This window comes from Podarcis tiliguerta (genome assembly GCF_965153285.1).
Source record: "Podarcis tiliguerta genome assembly, chromosome: 7".
NCBI lineage: Eukaryota > Metazoa > Chordata > Lepidosauria > Squamata > Lacertidae > Podarcis > Podarcis tiliguerta.
The window spans coordinates 59,102,937-59,116,789 of record NC_139540.1 but is presented as its reverse complement, the minus strand read 5'-3'; the positions used below and the strand labels follow the sequence as shown (position 1 = coordinate 59,116,789).

General features: G+C 41.5%; 1 protein-coding gene across 2 annotated transcripts in view; it reads right to left on the bottom strand.

Annotated features, from left to right (window-relative positions):
- The window catches only part of JARID2 (jumonji and AT-rich interaction domain containing 2), a 180,501-nt gene that overhangs the window by 41,584 nt on the left and 125,064 nt on the right, over window positions 1–13,853 (bottom strand). For both annotated transcript variants that reach the window (XM_083449301.1, XM_083449300.1), the window contains exon 4: window positions 7,847–8,016. In XM_083449301.1, the coding sequence (XP_083305427.1) occupies window positions 7,847–8,016 (170 nt within the window). The remainder of the gene's footprint in view (window positions 1–7,846; window positions 8,017–13,853) is intronic.

Genomic DNA, 13,853 nt, shown 5'->3' with positions numbered 1-13,853 from the left:
GTTAAAACATGGGCTATGAGCAATCATTTAGGACTTGTGGTGGGTGGGTGACGGCTGATGAGCACATTGGGGGTTTAGGGTGCCACTTTCCCCGTCTCTTCCCACCTCTTTCATAAATAGCAGCACGGCACACAACATTCAGCAGGGGAAATTTACAGCTTCCGCTCTTTTAACTGGTGGGAGCCAATTACCTATTAAAGATGCCTATTTGGTTTGGGAATCTCTTTTCTCATGTAGCACTGGTAATAGTTTGCTCACATAAACCACTGGGTGTGTTTGCTAAACCCATTTTAAGCAGCACTTTGGCAGCTTAGCCCTTTCTGTTTGTGGATAATGGTGCCTGCCCACAAATGCAGCTAAAAGCCAAATTACATGTGAGAGTGGCAGGCTCTCTTTCACACAACCAGCCCACATTCTGTGTGCTCCCTTCTTAACCCTTAACGACACAGTGCTTTATATGGGAACAGGACAGATAACTGAATGACTGCCCCATCACATCTAGGCTTGACCCCAATATCATCTATGGGGAGAGAACATGTTTTTTCTCTGAGAAAGTCTCTAGCTTAGAACTTGCTTCCTTAAATTTTTCATAATTGCAGGATTAAAACAGCAACATTAAAGACCCAGGTGGTTGCAGGCTACTCCATTAATAACACAATAGTACCTTGGTTTTCGAACAGCTTATTTCTCTAACGTTTTGGCTCCAGAACACCGGTTTGTGAACTATTTTTGGAAGCCGAACGTCTGATGGGGCACCTGTGGCTTCCGAATGGCTGCGGGAGCTTTCTGCAGCCAATCAGAAGTCGTGCTTTGGTTTCCGAACGTTTTGGAGGTTGAATGGACTTCTGGAATAGATTCCGTTCGACTTCCAAAGTACGATTGTAGTTAGATATGACAGCTCTTGGCTTCTGTGAACCGAATTATGAGGGGTGCTCTTTTAGCTTTGTGGATTTCAATTTAATTATAGTTGACATGCAACTTGAACCATTTTTTTAAACCCTGCTTCTCAATCTGGAACACATTCACAAGATAGCTTACAGGAGAGGTGGGGGGGGAGGGGTGTCATAATACAAATTCCAACGTGTTGTGGAAATTGGTAACCACCATTAAAAGTTATCCAAGAGTAGATTAAGCAATTTAAATGTTGGCTGGGGCAGCTGAGTAAAGAGTTCAAGAACATACAGGTTCCCCCAACTCTGGTCTAAACAATTACCCACAGAGTTATTCAGACAACAGAGACAAATCAAATGCAACAGCTCAACACTCAGCATGGCAGAGACAGCACATGAAGTAGGTCGCTGCACATTCGACTGAACTATGTAATGAAAGAGCTTTGGGCAAGCTTTCAAGTCAAACAGAATTCTTTATCAGGCTGACTGGGAAGGCAGGTAAATATAAAACAAAAGGGGAAATGTAAGCAGGTATGTTAAGAAGTGATGCTGTTACTGGCAACTTTAACAGAAAATCACAAATACCACAACATTTCAGGGCCTCCAGAATAATTTTGTTTCCTCTCGGCTTGATATAGGTTGTTATTTAAAAAAGAAAACTGCCTCAAGCCCATCAACAGTAGAGGCAGCATCTGTTTTGCCAAAAGCAGCATTTCACTGCTTTCCAGGATTACCTGGCAGAGTGTCTGCACTATTTACTGAAGTGAAAACTAAATGTTTTCATCTGCACAGAAATCAAACTGGGACATTAAACCTCCACAGAAACCATTTCAGCCCAAGAGCGTTCTGTGTAATTTGGGCTGTGGGTTTCTGGAAAAACTGGATTCTTCTCTGCAAATCATGTGGTTCTCTCCTTTCCCCTTTTCTGATACTCTCTTTCTCCTTGCAATTAAACACAGCCCAGCTGTGCACTTGAAAAACACGAAAACAATTTAAGCCGTCACAGTGATTTAGGGATGAAGTCAGGTCAAGGTATGTGGGCCTTAAGCCTGGCCGAGTAAACACATGGTATGCCAAATGCTACATTTCTGAAGAATTAGGGTCCCCTCACCCCCCCAGTGCCTTTTGACAGGAGGCTCTATTTCATGAGTACATATATAGGTGGAAAATCCTGCATAAGCTGCATTGCCTGCACCTCAGCACTCAGGATATAAAGCCTGACTCACATTTACGTTGGCACCAAGGCCTCAGTGTAAATAGAATGTGATCTATTTAAAGGCTGGTTTTATACTTGCCAGCATGATGCAAAGGACCCGTAGTGTAAGTGAGAATCTGGTCTGTAGCCTCCAAGGGAAAAGAACGACTGTACATACACTGTTACTCTCTGAGAAGTAATCACATAGGGCAGAGTTTGCTGGTGCCTCAATAAACAGGAGAAGTGGGTGGTTGGGTCAATTTAAAAGTCTGCATGCAAGGTGAGAAGCAGAAAGACAGACTGCCCTTCAATGCATGTGCCCTCCATCACTAGTGGACCATGAACAGCCTGGTATTATGGCTGTGACATACAGCCCAATTTTCTTACCTGCCCCCCCCCCCGCCCGGTCCTTTAAAGCTCTAGTGAAAGCAGCGGAGCATGGGGCAATTGTTTATCCTATGGGAAAGAAATTGGGGGGGAAACTCAAGACATTGTTTATTCTTTGTTGGAGATGGGGGTGGAGTAATTGATTAGCAAGAATCTTGCACTAGAAGACCCAATTCCTGACCCCTGACCCCTCTTCACAGAGGGGACAAGGGAGTGAATGGCATTATCAGGAAGAAAGTAAAATTAAAACTTTAAACAAGTTTGAAATTATCATCATCATCAGGTGAAGCAGGGTGGGAAGAGACATTTAGTCTGGATACGATCAAAGCACCTCGATCTATTTAACTGAACAATAATCTGGGAACACTCAGAGCCAATTTTTCTTTCATTTCTGAATTCCAGAACTATTGTCACTGTGCAAACAAATTTATAAGAAAGGTAGGTGTGTGTGTGTGTGTGTGTGTGTGCGTGAGAGAGAGAGAGAGAGAGAGAGAGAGAGAGAAATCTCTTTTCATAATAAAAATGTTCCTAGCCAATGTGGATTAAATGCTTAAAGTCTCACGCACTTGGTTCCTGCATTGCTTGTAAATATACTGGTGATATGATTGCAGAAAAACTGCACGTGAGCACAAACCTTGCAGCACCCACAAATCAGTAAACTTTCCACCCTCAAGCAATTTATAGAGATGAAAATGGGGACACTATCAGATGAGGCCAGAGTGGGGAGAGCAATGATTGAGAAGGTGGAGCGTGGAAAGATCAGTACATAAAAAGCAGATGGATGAAGTCAAAAACATGCACAGGTCAATAAATGAATTCCTGCTAGAAATTTATCCCTAATGACCCCATTATACAGTGTGCCATTTGCCTGGGGTTAGCCTACCAGATAGCAACCAAACTTTTAAACACTCACCCCATTAGACATCTTTCGGTACTAGGAAAAAATATTCCTCTTCAACCAGGCCTTTGGCTGATTAACATTCCATGTCCTTTTAAGTGTGTTTGTGGGAGGGGTGGGTGGTTTATGGGTGTCTTATTCTTATTGTGCATTTTGTGTTTTTATTTTGTATTTTTATGCTGTGAACCGCCCTGAGATCTTTGGATAAAGGGCGGTCTACAATTTAAACAAATAAATCTGCTGACGCAAATACAAAAATTAATGAATTCAATTAGTTCTGTATGTTAAGCAACTCTATATATTCATTAACTAAATACATAAATGGTGTGCAGCTCCCAGAAGAACAGAAACTGGCTGCAATTACTAAAACTAAATTTAAAATAAATACTTGAAGAGGCCACTCTGACTATGCACAGAGGTACTCTTATTATTACATATATCCAAGGACTGAATTCTTGATTCAAGAGGTTTGAAACTTAGAGCTATCAAAGGCTTAGGGTCAATCAATAATCCTATTTAACTACATAATTAGCCAATTGTTACTACACAGTATTTTAATGCAGATTAAAGTTTGAGTCTTCTGTTTGAATACCAGTTTTTCTCTGCTATCTACCAAAGGCTGATGATTTATTGTGGCGAAAATCATCAAAGGCAAATCCTGAATCAAATAACTATAGGCAGGCTGCCTATCTGAAGATTCGAGTAGCTGAAAGGTGTCAAGATTTATTACTATTGAGAGGAAGAGACTGCTTCGTTCCTTTTGAATATGGGAAATTTTGAGGCATTTTTGAACTTCAAATATTGCCCATTTGGGATTTGGTGGGGGAGAGAATTAGGATTATGTAGTGTGGGGTCAGCTTTCCTCCCCCCCCCCCCCTCCGTACATATCACACAGACAAACTGAGGCCATGAAGCAAGCAGGAGCTCATTCCTCTCCTCCTGGATTGCATTTTCAAGCAGCCTTTTCATGATCACATCAGTAAACATGTAGTTTGCTTTGGAATGTGCTTATTCAGCTTTGTTTAACCTGTGCCCAAAATGAATGCAGTTTAAGAGAGACCCTAGTGTTACTAAGGAGGCTATTATTATGGCCTTTTGGGGATAGGAATGGGGAGTGGATGGGCTTGAGAAATTCTTTGTGTACAGTTCTGTTGGATACAATGCTTTAAGCTGCATGACCTTTCAGAGGTTGAGCAAGGTAGGAGGGCCATCCATGTTTTTGGGCAGTTGGGTTGTCAAATAAGCACAGAATTAAACTGTTAACATCCTTGGAAATCAAAGTGCTTAATATAGTTTTAATGTTCATTTGAACAGTAACTAATGAGGCTTAACTTAATGTCCTATTTTACAGAGGATAGCCCTCTATCTGGTCCAAACCCAGTTTAATGTAAGAAAAACAAGCAGTCGCCTTGAAGTTACTCATCAACAGTTAGCACCTGTTAGCCTGTGCAGCCAGATAGGTCACCTGATTGTAGTCTTTCTCACGATGGGGAGATGAGTTTTATTACTATTTAAATTGTAGTGATTACTTCTAAATTTGCATCTATAAATATACATTTACATCTAGCATATGCAAATGTTATGCAAAACACTCCAGCCATTCTGCCTTGATAAGTCTGAGCCTGGCAAGAAAGAGAACTGGCAAGGGCACTGAATGAGGCGCCTTCTGAAACCAGGCCTCAACTTCAAGGAGGTTTGGCCTGATTTGGAAAGGGCCTGGGGAAAGGAATTCTTCAGTTTGCCTTTCTGAACCCCAGCAACCCACGATTCAGCACTACTGTCTGCTTAGGGGTTTGTTTGCGACCTGCCTCCTTTGCCCAATTTACACTCCTCTGTTCCATTTTGGAATGGTTTTATGTTTATGTTATATTATTTTATATTTCTATTTATTTGTTTTAAAGTTATGTTTGTTGTAACCCAACCTGGGACCTCATAGTGAAAGACAGGTAATACATTTTATGAATGAATGAATGAATGAATAAATAAATAAATATTGTAGCTCATATTTTCCCCAATTTTTACAAGTCTTGGACAAGAATTTAACCACTACCATTATCTAGGAGGAACCTGATTCTGCAATGGAGCTTTTGTCTCTACCCTTCTGCTTTACACTAAGAAGGGATGGTGAGGGACTTCTGCATTTGGCTGCAATAGAAGAAATGGGGTTGTCACAGGGGAACTTCCTCTTCTCCATGAGGTCACACACTAACACTGTGCAGCCCTTATTCTACCCAGTGTCAAGCAGTCTAGTCCAGATGTGGGGAACTCTTGCCCCCCCAATATGTCAATAACTAGAGATAATTGGAGTTGTAGCTCAGTAACATCTGGAGGGCCACAGATTTCTCACTTTAGAGCTTTTAGATTGTAACGTGATTATGTTAAAACAAATCTTATAAATATAAGAACAACAAACACTAAAAAAACACTTTACTATGATATATTAACAAACTCTGCTATCTCTTTTTAGGACAAAGTATCTTAGCACATTTTTTTTTTTAAAAAAAAAGACTGGAAAAAACCATGCTGCTTTCTGGCTGTCACTGTGTTTTTTAAAAATGCTATTTTAAAAATGAGTCTAACATACTTTTGGGGCTATTTTTAAAGTTAAAGTAAGCATGCAAACGTACCTAAATAAAAAAAGTGCTTCAGTGTAAATTAAATAATCCATTTTAAAGATTGATTTTCTAAAAGTGATGTGCTCGGAATTCCCCACCCATTTGGCTACATCCTGTTCGTTATTATGGTTAGAACACACACACACTTCTATATTCCCTGAAGTGTTGAAAGTCAATTGTAATTCTTCATGTAGTTTACATAGGAAGAGCAGTGGCTGGGTAGCACTAGCTGCCATTCTCAAAACATCTTCTATCTGTGTGATACACAACTCAGGAAAAACAGCACTCTTTGGGGTTAACCAACTTGAATGAAAATGTACCTGGAAGTTAAATTCTATTCTGATAAGAGGGGATCCAGTTGCTATTTAGCTCGTACGGTAAAGGAAGATTTAGGCGTGTCTACTATATAATCCATCAACTATAATCCCACTCCTAGCAAAAGGTCTTGATCAACTATGCAGTAGGAGAGACTATGGGATGGATTCTAGACTTAGTCATGCTTCAAGTAGACCCACTGAAATAATGGAACATAAATGACTAACTAAAGTCTGGATCCAACCCCATACCTATAGGGCATGTTTATGCTTATTTTGTAGGGTTGTACACTTAGCTAACTAAACTCTGTATAAAAAACCAGCTTTAGCAGCAAGGAAATTGTAAGTTTCGGTGCTTTAACCCCAACATTCAGATCTTTCTCTGCTCCAACTAAAAAAGTTCCAAATATGTATTTGCCCTCAAAAACAGATTTAGAGTCCCCATGGGTTTTTAATCTTTATTTTAAAGATGCCTTTTGGAGGTATCCTGCCCACCTAGCAGTTCGAAAGCACCCCTAAGTGCAAGTAGATAAATAGGTACCGCTTTATAGCGGGAAGGTAAACGGCGTTTCCGTGTGCGGCTCTGGCTTGCCAGAGCAGCGATGTCACGCTGGCCACGTGACCCAGAAGTGTCTCCGGACAGCGCTGGCCCCCGGCCTCTTAAGTGAGATGGGCGCACAACCCTAAAGTCGGACACGACTGGCCCGTACGGGCAGGGGTACCTTTAACTTTACCTTTGGAGGTATCATAATTTAACCTCTGTGCCTCTAATACATGTTGAGAACCTCACACTTGGGATGGAGTCAGTGAAAGATCAATGTGGAACAGGGGCAATCCGTAGCAGGAGGGAAGTTAAAAAACCTCAACCTTGCACATCTCCACTCAAAATTCCTTGAGTGGCTGTTCTTCTCTTAGGAAATGCAGCTGTCAGGATTTTGTTCCACGGATACGCACATGACATGGAATTCTGTCCTCAGCCATCAGACAGTATTTAAAGGCTGAGAGGAAATTTTGGGCAAAATTCATCAAATTATTTGCAGAAAACATTCTATGAAATAATGCAGTGGTACTTCTGGTTGCGAACGGGATCCGTTCCGGAGGCCTGTTCACAACATGAAAAGCCTGCAGCTTGAAGCGCCGTATCTGCGCAGGTGCGCGGCGTGATTTGGCACTTGTGCACATGCACGAAGCACGATTTAGCACTTCTGCCCATGGGTGAGCAGCGAAACCCGGAAGTAACCCTTTCCGGTACTTCCGGGTCACCGCGGGACGCAACCTGGAAAAATGTAACATGAAGCAAACGTAACATGAGGTATGACTGTACTGCTTCTAAGTCAGAAGCAGAGAAGGTGCACTCTGCAGTGAGGAATACGGATTTTCCCCACCTTCTTCCTCTTCCGTGTCCCCCAACTTTCCCTTCTTCCAAAATGCTCTTTTCGAACACTTTTGGAATGATGTAATGGGGAAGAAATGAGTATCTGGAGTGTAAATTTTAAAAGTTCATTTCCCTCCCTACATTGGTATGCTGGGATAGGGGACACACTTACCTCGAAGGCAGAGAAATGTAAGGAAATCTTCTGTCTTGGGCTTCCTTTTGGAGAGGTCAGAAATCTGTGTAGCTGGAGGGGGCAATAATGGCTCCACTATCTTTATTGGAGTTGTGCTGGGACTGTTTGGCTGAGACTGAGCAAACTTTCTTTGTGCTTGCAGCCTTGGCCTAAGAAAAACAGAGGAAAACAAATGCAATTAGGAAGGAAAGACAGCTGAAGAGTAGCAAAAATTAAGTCAATGTGAAGGGCAAGATTTTAAGCTAATGCCAATATAGCCGTCTTATAAACATGCCAATTCTGTATATTTTTGAGCACTGTAATTGGTTATAAATCTCACAGAAATATCAGGTTGCTTTAAAGAAAAAAAAAAAAACCCTGTAAAACAGCTTCCACAATAACCAAGGGAGGTTTCATTAGGAGAAGGAGAATTAAAACTGCAAATAAACAGCAATTTTTAATACTTTGTGAATATCACACCCATTTTTATATGGAGAAGATATAAAACTCATAATTTTTTAATACTTGGAAACAAATAAAAAAAGTCAGAAAGATGAGAAATATTAGGCAAAAGCAGAATACATGCAAGAGCTATATATATTTAAAAAGTAAACTTTCTTTAGATAATAATAATAATAATAATAATAATAATAATAATAATACAATGGCATGTGCTTTTCCATTTTTTAGCAATAGCAGCACTGCCTTTCACTGAATAGGAAATTGATTCATAAACTCCTTTGAGAGCCCCTTCAATTTTTTTCTTTGTATTCTGAGACAATGGGCACGTACAAAATTCATGAGCTGCACATTATATTTGAGCACTGTGAACATATGCTCTTTTAGGCTCTTGTCCCTTTCAAATACACATGAGCAGAGAGAAGAAGAAGAAAAAAAATCACACCTCTCTTAACAAGACAAGCTGCTCAAAGCACATGGTTGTATCTTCTATAATTCCATGTGGCTGCATTCTGTGAGTGTGTGGCATCATCTGAAATTCAGAGACCACTCTGGAAGGGCACACAACATGGTTTCTTTCCATACCACATCATTCAGGCATACTGAATGCACTGCCTATGGCCACATGGAAGGATATGGCCACATGGAAGCAGCAACTATGTCACTCAAGTAATGCAAGAACCGTTCCTATCTATGACAGTGACACAGAACCTTCACAGTGGGGCAATCTTGTTAAGTTCCCAGGAAGACAGTTCATTAATGATGGATAAATATTGCCATGCATTTGAACTGATCCAGAATATGAATAATTAGATCCTGGTAGAAACACAGGTAATTTGGCGATGTCCTCTGTGCCACCTTTGGCCCACAGAAGACCTTCCTTCAAACTAGATTCCCTTTACAGCTCACCCAATTCAATTGGATTATGTGTCCCTGCTTAGCTACAGGATGACTACAGAGTCTACGCTCCTCGACTAGCTAACGCCTTTGGTTTTGTAAGAGTTGCGGCATCTCTGAAACCAGTGCCAAGTTCATGTCATTTCAACAGCCGAAAATGAACGCTCTGCTGGTTTCCCGCCAAGCTGCTGTCATTTGCATAAACACTCCCAGATTGTCCCTTCGTACACCCTTAGTGAGAATTAACACATGCTTATTCACATTTTTTCCCTTCCCATAATACTGCATTTTATATCAAGAATCAACCACAGTTCTCCACAGCATAACCAATTTTCTCACAAGTATACATGCAAGTTTCCCCTGGCACAGGAGGATAAAGGCCAGGAGGGGTAGGGGGGCAGAAAGGGTGGGAGGAAATGAAAGCTTCTTAGGGCACAAAATATGCCCTAGCTGTTTCCCATTTAAGACATAATGTTTTGTGTTCCCTCCCCACAAACACCTGGAGGTTAAGCAGATGATGAATCTGGGAAGGTTATGGTTTGTGCTTTTGGTTTTGTGCTAGAGCAGGGGTCTGCAACCTGCGGCTCCGGAGCCGCATGTGGCTCTTTTACACCTTTGCCGTGGCTCCAGGGCGGATACTAGCGAGGGGAGGAGGCGCATTGTGCGCCCCGACACTCCCCACTGTGGCGGGTGCTGTACTGGCTGTGACGTCGCATGGGGGCAGTGCGTGCATTAGTCGCACACTGTCCCGACGTCACCTTCCCGCCCGCTGTCAGATCGCGGCTCCGGAGATATATTTGTTTTAAATGTCGCAATGGTTTTGCGGCTCCCAGTGTGTTTTTTTCTTCAGAAACGGGTCCAAGTGGCTCTTTTTGTCTTAAAGGTTGCAGACCCCTGTGCTAGAGAGACCTAAGAATCACAGAGGTGAAACATTGGCTATTGAGAAAGACGAGAGGCAAAAGGGGAAGGGGCAAAAGCTTCAATATTACCAGGAATTACAGCAGAATTAGAGCTCAACCCTGCCAGCGTAAAGAATGTGCCACGGTGATGGAGCCAGAGAGGTCTGGGTACAGGGCAAAGCAAATAGGCAATGTCAGGACTAGTCAAACTTCAAGCAAGAGGGTTTTCCATGATCAGGGCACCACCACTGAGAAGGCCTGATCTTATGTCACCACCTCATTAATTTCCCCTTAAGGATCAGAACAGGCTGATACAGGGAGAGGTATTTCTTCATTTGTACCCTCCTTTCCTCATAAGAAGCCCGGGGGGGGGGGGCCTGAAAACATAAAATTCAAAGTATCAATTACAAAAACATTAACACTCTAAAAAGGAAAACAGCAGCAGAAAAAAGTCTCCACCTCCAAATAAGCCTATGAAAACAAATACAATGAAGCAGCCATCTAAAAACAAAAGCCTGCTGAAAAAGGAAGGTTTTTACTAGCTTCTAGAAAGCTATTAAATAGAAGGTGAGGCAACATTCCTCTGTCAAAAGGTAGTTCCAGAACTTAGGCACAGCTACAGAAAAAGCTCCTCATTGGTCCCATCCAAGAATATTTCAGGGAATGCTGGCTGGGAGGCTCATAAGGCAGAAAGTGGGCCTTCAGATACCTCAGTCCTAAACCCAACCACACCTTTTCCTAAGGCCACACGGCTCACCAGCCCTGCTCTGTGCCCCCCCCACCCCCCCGAGGGCTACTGACTTGCTGACATTTATCCTTAAACTAGGATAATACCTCTTGGTTGTCTGTGTGGAGATGTGTGAAGGGGGTGTAGACATGCTTGACTTTTGTGCCTGGAATGTAGCCTACGTTAAAAGGGTACGAATTACATCTGCTGCTAACCCACATTTTGCCTCTGGCACCACCTACTCACCGGCATGCAGCCCCCCCCCCCCCCGGTTGCTTTTGGACTTTGAAGGTCTGTGGACTATCGATAAATTTCTGTTGAAAGCAGCAGGTAGCAATGAAGCAGGAGTATAATAATTTCAGGAGAATTTAATGATTAGGAAAGTATGCAAAAATACAGAAATTAAGAACTCAAAATGGTACTGAAAATAAATTTTAATAATACCTTTTCCAGAGGCACTGAAACAATAACCATCATATAAACAAACCATAATAGTTTTTATTATATATGGTCAGTAATTATTAAACAATTCCGTTTTTTAAAAAAAACTTTATAATGCACAAATCATACCTTTAAACAGTAATCCTACACCTCTATTAAGCATAATATAAGCCAATTAATCTCATCCAGCACACTAGTTTCTCATCACAGAACCAAAACTCTGAAAAATCCTCATTATAAAATCACCTACATTATAATTATGTATCCCTTTAAATCAATAAATCCTTGGAGAAATGAAAGTGGGGCCGTGAAATTATGAAAATAGAAAATCCTTTCCTTAAACATTTGCTTTCTGAATGATTGAGAGACACAGCCTAGTTTATGAAAAGTGTTATGAACATATTAAAAATATAAACTAATGTTTTCAAGAAGTCAGATTCAACGCCAGAGTCAAGATCTTATGCAGACGGAAAATATGGACAGCCTTTGCAACAGTCTGGAATTATCAAGACAATATGATTTAAAATAGATGATCTAATTCAGCCAATATATATTCTGCACAGGAGGTTAGCTTGGATGATTAAAATGGCCTCTTTGGTGGCCTTCGGACTATGAAATTATATCAGGCTGCAGGATCAGCTCTGCTCTCGTACCATGAAGATATTTATAGCATATAACAACATAAATGGTTTAGTCACTAGCGGGCACCCATACGCCGGAGTAGCACACAGCTTCTGCTGACTACAGTGCAGAAACTGACCAGCATCCACACCTGCATATACACAGGATGAAGAAAGGTGGCAGCCATCTAGCAATGCAGTTCAAAGGGTCAGGACGTAAGTGGTTAGTAATGGAGCTTAGGCAGAGTTTCAATCTCCTAGTAAAGACCCCAGTAGCTGCTTTGTCATTTGACAGTTAGGCTATATTGTGTTGTTTCTAAGTGTGGCTGTGTGAAAGCTATTTTTCAATTTGGAATGGGTATACCCACAAACATTTAGTACATTTTTACCACTCTCTCCAACCTTGTACCACAGAATAGCTTAAAACGCAATGTTTACTTGCAATGAACTATAAAACTATTCTAAGAAGTAGCTGAAGAGTCTGCTACCTGCTTTTTTTTTTCATTTCTTCCAGTAATGTTTTCCCTTTACTACCTGATAATACAGACAACTGACAGAAGAAGGGAATCAAAAAAGGCTGTCCGTTGAGGATGAAATCACGATGATTGTCCATAATGGAAAGTAAAGATATTCCTCTTAACACCCTGTAGTCCATGCCTAGTCACTGAAAGCTGAGCCTGGTTCTGTCTGCACAGATCAATCCTGGGTTCCGTTTCTGGGTTGCATTCAGTGCGATAAAACATTCAGAATGTGCTTTTATACTGCTGAATTGTAACTCGTGTCAGCCGCAAAGGTGAAGGCAAATAGCAGCCTGAACATTTACACAACAAACCACTGATCAACCAAGGTTTTAGCAGAGGCCTGGAGTGCTTTCACTGTGACAGAAATAACAGAACTTGCAAGTTTAATAATATTGTTTAAAGCAGGGGTGATGAACCTGTGGCGCTCCCGGTGCTGTTGGACTCCAACTCCAATCAGCCTGGCCAGCATAGCCAATGGGTCAGGGATGATGGGTGTTGTAATCCAACAACACCTGGAAGGCCACAATTTGCACCCATGGTTGTTGTTGAAGGATCTGTCCTTCCAGTGAGCACTCAGGGCTGATTTCCTTAAGAATGGATAGGTTTGATCTTCTTGCAGTCCATGGGACTCTCAAGAGTCTCCTCCATCACCATAATTCAAAAGCATCAATTCTTTGGCGATCAGCCTTCTTTATGGTCCAGCTCTCACTTCCATACATCACTACTGGGTAAACCATAGCTTTAACTATACGGACCTTTGTCGGCAAGGTGATGTCTCTGCTTTTTAAAGATGCTGTCTAGTTTTGTCATCACTTTTCTCCCAAGAAGCAGGAGTCTTTTAATTCTGTGACTGCACCCATGGTAGATGGAAACAAATTGCTTAGCCTGATAGAAATACAAGACCTGAAATTTAGTCTGGTAAATGGCACATTGTGAAACATGTGCATGATGGGAGGCAGTAAAAGAGAAGGGGGGAAAGCAAGGAGAGAACCTACTGTGAAAAATGACTTTATTGAATTTTGTTTCACTTAATTACTCTAACACCAGTTGAGACACAGCATCAGGTTTCAACTGAAGTACCCACAGTTGTCTGAGAAGCCTGCCCACTTTAAACAGTTTCATCTTAACCTGGGGAAGCTAAATATAACTGAAGTCAGAATTGCTATAGCTATGCAAACCACTATACCACCTCTCTCACCACCAAGGAAATACATCAAGCGAATAGTAAGAGAACCCATGCAAGTGATGCTGACACAAAACCCCACACATACACTAAGCAGAAGAATAGAAGCATTATCATCCCATCCCACCCACTGTCCCCCCTCCCCCTCTTTTCTTCCCAGCCTAATACTGCATGCAACACTAATGTCTCACAACAAATGAAACTGATCTGTAGAAAACACAACTTCAAAAAAGAGGCAATGAAAGTATTTTTGTAAACTA